At 34.3% G+C, this 9,669-nt stretch overlaps 1 protein-coding gene across 1 annotated transcript; it reads left to right on the forward strand.

The window, feature by feature from the left end:
- The first annotated feature begins 710 nt into the window (after positions 1-710).
- On the forward strand, positions 711-3,207 carry LOC139483339 (uncharacterized). The gene is made up of 3 exons (XM_071267364.1): positions 711-1,980; positions 2,199-2,461; positions 2,965-3,207. Exons 1-3 carry the CDS (start codon positions 711-713, stop codon positions 3,205-3,207), a joined length of 1,776 nt encoding a protein of 591 aa, XP_071123465.1.
- Positions 3,208-9,669: the final 6,462 nt, after the last annotated feature.

The following is a 9,669-nucleotide window of genomic DNA, read 5'->3' on the forward strand; positions in this document are numbered from 1 at the left end:
TCATATGACTATGGCCTTTTATTCTATGAAATATCATCTGTATCAAACCTTTTGTCATCTTTTTTTCTTCTGGTAAATGAACTTTTGTTATCTTTTGAAAAAAAAAGATTATATTTTACATACAAAAGGTTATATTTTGTCATCCACCTTTCAAACACATTTTAGCTATTTAAAGATCGACTTTTAAACACCTTTTGTGAAAACAAAAGTGGGCCATTTCGACTATCTTTTGAAGTAAAAAAGGTATACAAAAAGATGATCTTTTAGATCTTTTGGATTTTTTAAAAATGTATTAAAAAGTCATCAAAATGTAGTCAAAATTGGGCCTTTTAGTCATCTTTTGGATATCTCAAAAGATATTTTTTCATGCAGTGAGATCTTCACTTGATAATCCAAAATTTGTTAAAGATGACATAAGAAAATTAATCGAGAAAAAATGTATTTCAGAAGTAAAAGAAAGACCTTTTGTTGTAAACCCTCTTACAGTTGCTTACAATAAGAACAAACCTAGGCTGGTTTTAGATTGTCGGCATTTGAACCCTCATCTATTTAAATTTAGATTTAAGTACGAAGATACAGAAAACGCACGAGACCTTTTTAAAAAGGGTGATTTTCTATTTAGCTATGATTTGAAATCGGCATATCACCATATTGAGATCACAGAAATACACAGGTCTTTTCTTGGTTTTGCATTTGTTTTTGACGGTATAATGCGTTATTTTGTGTTTAACGTATTGCCATTTGGTATTGCAACAGCTGGGTATATATTTACCAAAGTGCTAAGAGAAGTTGTCAAACACATGAGGGCAGAAGGTAAACGTGTCATGATGTTTTTAGATGACGGTCTCGGAGGGGACAATGATTTTGAAAATTGTATGAATAGTAGTTTTGAAGTTAAAAATACACTCGAAAGATTAGGATTTTTAATAGCTCATGAAAAATGTCATTTGTTACCTAGTCAGAGTATGGATTGGTTAGGTTACACATGGGATACCAAAATAGGTAGAGTTTTTATTAAGGAAGAAAGAATTGAGAAAGCCGAAAATAGTATTCACAAATTATGCAGAGAAGCTACAAACGGTAGATTGTTATTCAGTGCTAGATTTTTAGCCAGTATTTTGGGTCAAATCATTTCCATGATGATCGTTATTGGTGACAAGGTGAGATTGCACACCAGATACTTGTATGATTGTATCATGGGACGAGCAAGTTGGGTTGCTCCTGTAAAGATGAACCCAGATGCTCTTACAGAAATTTTATTCTGGGAAAGCTCGCTCAGAAAATTAAATGAGCAGGGTGTTGACATTTGCAGAGTTGATCATGATTTTGTGTCAGATTTTGACATTTTTTGTGACGCCTCAGATGTAGGCTTCGGTGGTTATTTATCCACTCAGTTTAGCGTTGTTACTTGTGTTGACAACAGTGAAATGTCAGGTAATTGGACAAGTGATGAAAAGTTAGAAAGTTCAACGTGGCGCGAATTAAAATGCGCAAGACGAGTATTATGTACTTATGAAAGTAAATTTAGCTTAGATAACAAGTCGGTTAGCATTAATTCGGACAATAAAAACGTTCCACATATACTTAAGGTCGGCAGTAAGAAAAGCATACTTCAAAACATAGCAGTAGATATTCACAATATTTGTTCAGAAAAGAACATTACTTTAAATTCTAAATGGCTACCAAGGGCAGACAATCAATATGCAGACAAATTGAGCAGAAACACTGATAACGATGATTGGGGTATTCATGGCGAATTGTTTAATTATTTCAATGGCACATGGGGACCATATAACATTGACAGGTTCGCTACTCATTATAATACACACTGCACACGTTTCAACTCAAAGCATTGGTGTCCAGGTTCAGAAGGCATAGACGCATTCTCTCAAAATTGGGGTAAAGACACAAACTGGTTAGTTCCACCACCATCTCTTGTTCCTATGGTTTTACAAAAAATTCAGCATGACAAGGCTGCATGTACCTTAGTTATTCCTGAATGGAAATCGGCCCCTTTTTGGCCGCTGATTTTCACATCAAAAGGTATAGCACATTATATACAAGACATAGAATATTTGTCTGGAAAAAGGGTGATAGTAAAAGGAGCAGGCAAAAACGGAGTATTCGTAAAATTGCCAATGAAATTTAGAATGCTAGCTTTGAAAATAGATTTTTAATAATACAATTGTTATTTGCAGGTGTGAACCTTAGACGAAACGTTGAAGCTGCTTTAGTAGAGAGTGGCGTTTCAGACGACTGTAACATTTACAACTTAGCTGGAAAGATGACTACATTCCTTGTTGATTCGAGAAGTGAGAATACCTGTAAAAAGTACTATTCAAGTTTTAATAGATGGAAGAAATTCGCAATCGAAAACAGTTTAAATGAATTGCCTGCCGAGCCTGTTCATATAGCACTTTACATTACAAAATTGATAGATGAACAATGTTCTCCAAGTGTTGTAAATTCAGCTGTATATTCAATCAAATGGGCCCATGATATTAACGGTTTTAATGATCCGACAGAAAATTCATTTGTAAAATATCTTTTAGAATCCGCCAAAAGACGTAATGGAAGGCCTGTAAACAAAAAGGATCCAGTTAACAATGACATGTTGATTGATTTATGTTCTATGTACACAGATTGTTCAGATTTACTTATAGTTAGGGATCTCACTATGATTTTGTTGTCTTATTCGGGTTTTCTTAGGTTCGATGAGATTAGTAAATTAAGATGCAAAGATGTTAGTATTTTCGAAGATCATTTAAAACTTTTATTTCTCATAGCAAAACGGATCAATACAGACAAGGGAATGAAATTCTTATTTCTAAAGGTATTACTATCGCTTGTCCAGTTGACATGTATTTAAGATATTTGTCTTTAGCTGGTTTAGACGCACAATCCGAACAATTCATATTTAAACCTATATTTAGATCCAAAGGCGTAGCCAAACTTATATTTTAGAATAAACCTATTAGCTACACTGCAGCTAAAGAAAACATTGTAAAGAGACTTAAGCTGGTAGCCCCAAGTCTAAATCTTGGTCTTCATTCTTTACGATCGGGTGGTGCAACTGCTGCTAAGTCTAATGTAAATGAAAGATGCATAAAGCGACATGGGAGGTGGAAGACAGATTTTTCCAAAGATGGTTATATCGAAGATACTTTAGAAAAGAGAATTTCAGTCTCACAAAAATTGGGTCTTTGATATATAAATATATATATATTTATTATTTTTACTACACTCCAACCCTTTCTTTGGTATTTCTATGCTTGCTGGGCTATCGGCAATACTATATATATTGTATTCATTCATGCCTTATAATAGATATGAGCGTATAGGTTATACGTATAATTTCTCACGTTTCGTAGTATAGGGAGAAATTATTGTATATACGGTACTAGCGTAGTAATTTTATAAGTTTAAGTCACTAGGTATAAGACACGTGACTTATTTTATAGCGGGAAATTTTTTCCCTGATATTATCACTTTCTAGCCCGCCGCAGACAGGGCAACATTCAAGTTCCAATAAAATTATGTATATAATTTGATACATGCATTTACATATATTTTTCAAAACAATATATTCGTCTGAGTATGTCTCGTGAGACGACTTGTCGCATGAGATCGGACCCAGGTTTCCAGTTTATCCCATTAATGGGTTTTGTTTGGTTGTTCCTGGCTGGCGAGGTCGTTAATGATCGAGTTATTTATGTATGTATTTAGTTACATGTTTACATTCATGTCGGCTATATTTTAGCTCTCGTTGGTACAAGGTTTACTTTTTCTAGCTAAGTTGTACCTAACAGGATATTTCAAGGTTTTTGTTATTAGAAGTCTTTGTGGTTATTGTTGTTTTCAGATGTTTATATATATATATATATATTTATTAAGATACATGTATGTAAATAAATTAATAAATTCCGTTGTCCACTATGCTTGCTGGGCTATCGGCAATACTATATATATTGTATTCATTCATGCCTTATAATAGATATGAGCGTATAGGTTATACATATATATATACATGCATAAGCCTATTGATATGAATTATACATGTACCTGTTTATACAGCCTAAACGGAAATTCAATTACTATTTATCATGGACATGCATGTTTTACATTAACAGGGTGATGTTATACTCTTAAACATTGAAGACGCTTTTCTGATTTTTACACGTGTGACGTATACAAACTGAGAAAAAAAGGATAGTCTGACATGTCACCATACAATATCAAGATATATACATGTACAAACAATTTGAAATCTATTTCTATGTCAAAATGAAAAAAATATATACAAAAAGTTTATGTTACTATTGTAGTCATCAAACTTCAGCATTACCATGATTACTACCAAAAAACTTCTGTGTAACTCTCAACAAGATAGCGTAATACTTTAGCAGTAAACCACTCGACTTCTGCATGGCCATTGTGGTGCAGAGAACCATTGCAACTCATAGTTAAATAATGACTACATACATGTACATGTAGTTTGTATTTTTTTAATTGTTTAGATAAATAAAATCTTATCAATGATCATGATGATATGGTATTCCATTTCAAAATGATGAAATTTACATATACATTTGTTTTAAATATGGATGGTAGTTGCTAGTATTCTACTAGTTTTAGTGCAAGTACACATGTTAGACAAATGTGTGTCATTTGGATGACCAACCATTCCCTACAGAATCTTATTTTAGTATGAACAATGATATAGAGTGAGAAGGTGTTGGATTTCAAGCTTTGGCCAGTGTCAGAAAACCAAATAGTTGAAAATTTGTATTTTTTGGCCATCAATTAATCGTTTTGATAGTTTTCTTGTTTGAATAGTGTCATGACATGTAAGGTTCATGTAACAGTCTGAGTAAAAGCATGTTTTTTTTCTTATACAATGTATCATTTGCATGTTACTTTTTTTAATTCAGGTATGGTGAAGTTATGAGCAAGCTGTTGTAAAGATTATATGACAGTTACAAGGACATCTGCAAAAATACAGTATCCATAGAAATGTGTGAAGACTGACCCACTATGGTGTATGTGATGAAATGAGATAATATTTGATATTACTGAAACATGAAATACATGTTATTCCTTTATTCTGACTTATGTAAGAGCCTATTTTACTAGTTTATTAGATAAAAAGCAATGTATATGTAAATAAATATGTTTGAAGTAGTTTAACTTTATTTCGTCTCCAGTGCAAACTGCAAACAAACATAATACCTTCCATACCTGCATACATGTAGGCATGCTGTTGCATTTCCATTTCAATTTATCTTTCAAATAATTTTTCCAATATTAACTGTATATTTTGTTTGCTTTATTCTTGATTTCAAATACATATCTTATGTTAAAAACTTAAAAAGAAATTTAATTTTATGATTTGAAATAAAAAAAAAAACAACAAACAGAATAACCTGCATTATATTCATTATTCCAATTCATGCATTTATTCATTTCAGGTACAAGAAAAACATTTTGAAGCTAAGAAGATATTGCTCCCAGATTATATCAATGGCTTATTAGGAAACAAACTTCAACTAAATTGGATGAAAGTTAAAGATTTTGAAGATTTAAAAAAAGGACCTGACATTCATGGTGATTTATTCATTCAATTAGGTTTCTTTTATCAATAATTATTTTTCTTACGCAGGTATCAATTATTGTCATATAGATAGGTAACTCCACTTAAACAAAATAGTTTTATTTGATACACACATAAATGATACGTAGATGAATTATAAACACTATTTCCTGTAAACAAAAGTTTAAATTTATCGAAAAACTAAGGATTTTCTTATTCCAGGCATAGATTTCCTTAGCCGTATTTGGCACAACTTTTTGGAATTTTGGATCCTCAATGCTTTTCAACTTTGTAATTGTTTGGCTTTATAAATATTTTGATATGAGCGTCACTGATGAGTCTTATGTAGACGAAACGCGCGTCTGGCGTACTAAATTATAATCCTGGTACCTTTGATAACTATTTACACCACTGGGTCGATGCCACTGCTGGTGGACGTTTCGTCCCCGAGGGTATCACCAGCCCAGTAGTCAACACTTCGGTGTTGACATGAATATCAATAATGTGGTCATTTTCTTTTTATAAATTTCCTGTAAACAAAAGTTTAACTTTATCGAAAAACTAAGGATTTTCTTATTCCAGGCATAGATTTCCTTAGCCGTATTTGGCACAACTTTTTTGAATTTTGGATCCTCAATGCTCTTCAACTTTGTAATTGTTTGGCTTTATAAATATTTTGATATGAGCGTCACTGATGAGTCTTATGTAAACGAAACGCGCGTCTGGCGTACTAAATTATAATCCTGGTACCTTTGATAACTATTAACACCACTTGATCGATGCCACTGCTGGTGGACGTTTCGTCCCCGAGGGTATCACCAGCCCAGTAGTCAACACTTCGGTGTTGACATGAATATCACTTATGAGGTCATTTTCTTTTTATAAATTTCCTGTAAACAAAAGTTTAACTTTATCGAAAAACTAAGGATTTTCTTATTCCAGGCATAGATTTCCTTAGCCGTATTTGGCACAACTTTTTTGAATTTTGGATCCTCAATGCTCTTCAACTTTGTAATTGTTTGGCTTTATAAATATTTTGATATGAGCGTCACTGATGAGTCTTATGTAGACGAAACGCGCGTCTGGCGTACTAAATTATAATCCTGGTACCTTTGATAACTATTTACACCACTGGGTCGATGCCACTGCTGGTGGACGTTTCGTCCCCGAGGGTATCACCAGCCCAGTATTCAACACTTCGGTGTTGACATGAATATCAATAATGTGGTCATTTTCTTTTTATAAATTTCCTGTAAACAAAAGTTTAAATTTATCGAAAAACTAAGGATTTTCTTATTCCAGGCATAGATTTCCTTAGCCGTATTTGGCACAACTTTTTTGAATTTTGGATCCTCAATGCTCTTCAACTTTGTAATTGTTTGGCTTTATAAATATTTTGATATGAGCGTCACTGATGAGTCTTATGTAGACGAAACGCGCGTCTGGCGTACTAAATTATAATCCTGGTACCTTTGATAACTATTTACACCACTGGGTCGATGCCACTGCTGGTGGACGTTTCGTCCCCGAGGGTATCACCAGCCCAGTAGTCAACACTTCGGTGTTGACATGAATATCAATAATGTGGTCATTTTCTTTTTATAAATTTCCTGTAAACAAAAGTTTAAATTTATCGAAAAACTAAGGATTTTCTTATTCCAGGCATAGATTTCCATAGCCGTATTTTGCACAACTTTTTGGAATTTCGGATCCTCCATGCTCTTCAACTTTGTAATTGTTTGGCTTTATAAATATTTTGATATGAGCGTCACTGATGAGTCTTATGTAGACGAAACGCGCGTCTGGCGTACTAAATTATAATCCTGGTACCTTTGATAACTATTAACACCACTTGGTCGATGCCACTGCTGGTGGACGTTTCGTCCCCGAGGGTATTACCAGCCCAGTAGTCAACACTTCGGTGTTGACATGAATATCAATAATGTGGTCATTTTCTTTTTATAAATTTCCTGTAAACAAAAGTTTAAATTTATCGAAAAACTAAGGATTTTCTTATTCCAGGCATAGATTTCCTTAGCCGTATTTGGCACAACTTTTTGGAATTTTGGATCCTCAATGCTCTTCAACTTTGTAATTGTTTGGCTTTATAAATATTTTGATATGAGCGTCACTGATGAGTCTTATGTAGACGAAACACGCGTCTGGCGTACTAAATTATAATCCTGGTACCTTTGATAACTATTTACACCACTGGGTCGATGCCACTGCTGGTGGACGTTTCGTCCCCGAGGGTATCACCAGCCCAGTAGTCAACACTTCGGTGTTGACATGAATATCAATAATGTGGTCATTTTCTTTTTATAAATTTCCTGTAAAAAAAAGTTTAAATTTATCGAAAAACTAAGGATTTTCTTATTCCAGGCATAGATTTCCTTAGCCGTATTTGGCACAACTTTTTGGAATTTTGGATCATCCATGCTCTTCAACTTTCTAATTGTTTGGCTTTATAAATATTTTGATATGAGCATCACTGATGAGTCTTATGTAGACGAAACGCGCGTCTGGCGTACTAAATTATAATCCTGGTACCTTTGATAACTATTTACACCACTGGGTCGATGCCACTGCTGGTGGACGTTTCGTCCCCGAGGGTATCACCAGCCCAGTAGTCAACACTTCGGTGTTGACATGAATATCAACAATGTGGTCATTTTCTTTTTATAAATTTCCTGTAAACAAAAGTTTAAATTTATCGAAAAACTAAGGATTTTCTTATTCCAGGCATAGATTTCCTTAGCCGTATTTGGCACAACTTTTTGGAATTTTGGATCATCCATGCTCTTCAATTTTCTAATTGTTTGGCTTTATAAATATTTTGATATGAGCATCACTGATGAGTCTTATGTAGACGAAACGCGCGTCTGGCGTACTAAATTATAATCCTGGTACCTTTGATAACTATTTACACCACTGGGTCGATGCCACTGCTGGTGGACGTTTCGTCCCCGAGGGTATCACCAGCCCAGTAGTCAACACTTCGGTGTTGACATGAATATCAACAATGTGGTCATTTTCTTTTTATAAATTTCCTGTAAACAAAAGTTTAAATTTATCGAAAAACTAAGGATTTTCTTATTCCAGGCATAAATTTCCTTAGCCGTATTTGGCACAACTTTTTGGAATTTTGGATCCTCAATGCTCTTCAACTTTGTAATTGTTTGGCTTTATAAATATTTTGATATGAGCGTCACTGATGAGTCTTATGTAGACGAAACGCGCGTCTGGCGTACTAAATTATAATCCTGGTACCTTTGATAACTATTTACACCACTGGGTCGATGCCACTGCTGGTGGACGTTTCGTCCCCGAGGGTATCACCAGCCCAGTAGTCAACACTTCGGTGTTGACATGAATATCAATAATGTGGTCATTTTCTTTTTATAAATTTCCTGTAAACAAAAGTTTAAATTTATCGAAAAACTAAGGATTTTCTTATTCCAGGCATAGATTTCCTTAGCCGTATTTGGCACAACTTTTTGGAATTTTGGATCATCCATGCTCTTCAACTTTCTAATTGTTTGGCTTTATAAATATTTTGATATGAGCATCACTGATGAGTCTTATGTAGACGAAACGCGCGTCTGGCGTACTAAATTATAATCCTGGTACCTTTGATAACTATTTACACCACTGGGTCGATGCCACTGCTGGTGGACGTTTCGTCCCCGAGGGTATCACCAGCCCAGTAGTCAACACTTCGGTGTTGACATGAATATCAACAATGTGGTCATTTTCTTTTTATAAATTTCCTGTAAACAAAAGTTTAAATTTATCGAAAAACTAAGGATTTTCTTATTCCAGGCATAGATTTCCTTAGCCGTATTTGGCACAACTTTTTGGAATTTTGGATCATCCATGCTCTTCAACTTTCTAATTGTTTGGCTTTATAAATATTTTGATATGAGCATCACTGATGAGTCTTATGTAGACGAAACGCGCGTCTGGCGTACTAAATTATAATCCTGGTACCTTTGATAACTATTTACACCACTGGGTCGATGCCACTGCTGGTGGACGTTTCGTCCCCGAGGGTATCACCAGCCCAGTAGTCAACACTT

This window comes from Mytilus edulis, chromosome 7, assembly GCF_963676685.1.
Source record: "Mytilus edulis chromosome 7, xbMytEdul2.2, whole genome shotgun sequence".
Classification (NCBI taxonomy): Eukaryota; Metazoa; Mollusca; class Bivalvia; order Mytilida; family Mytilidae; genus Mytilus; species Mytilus edulis.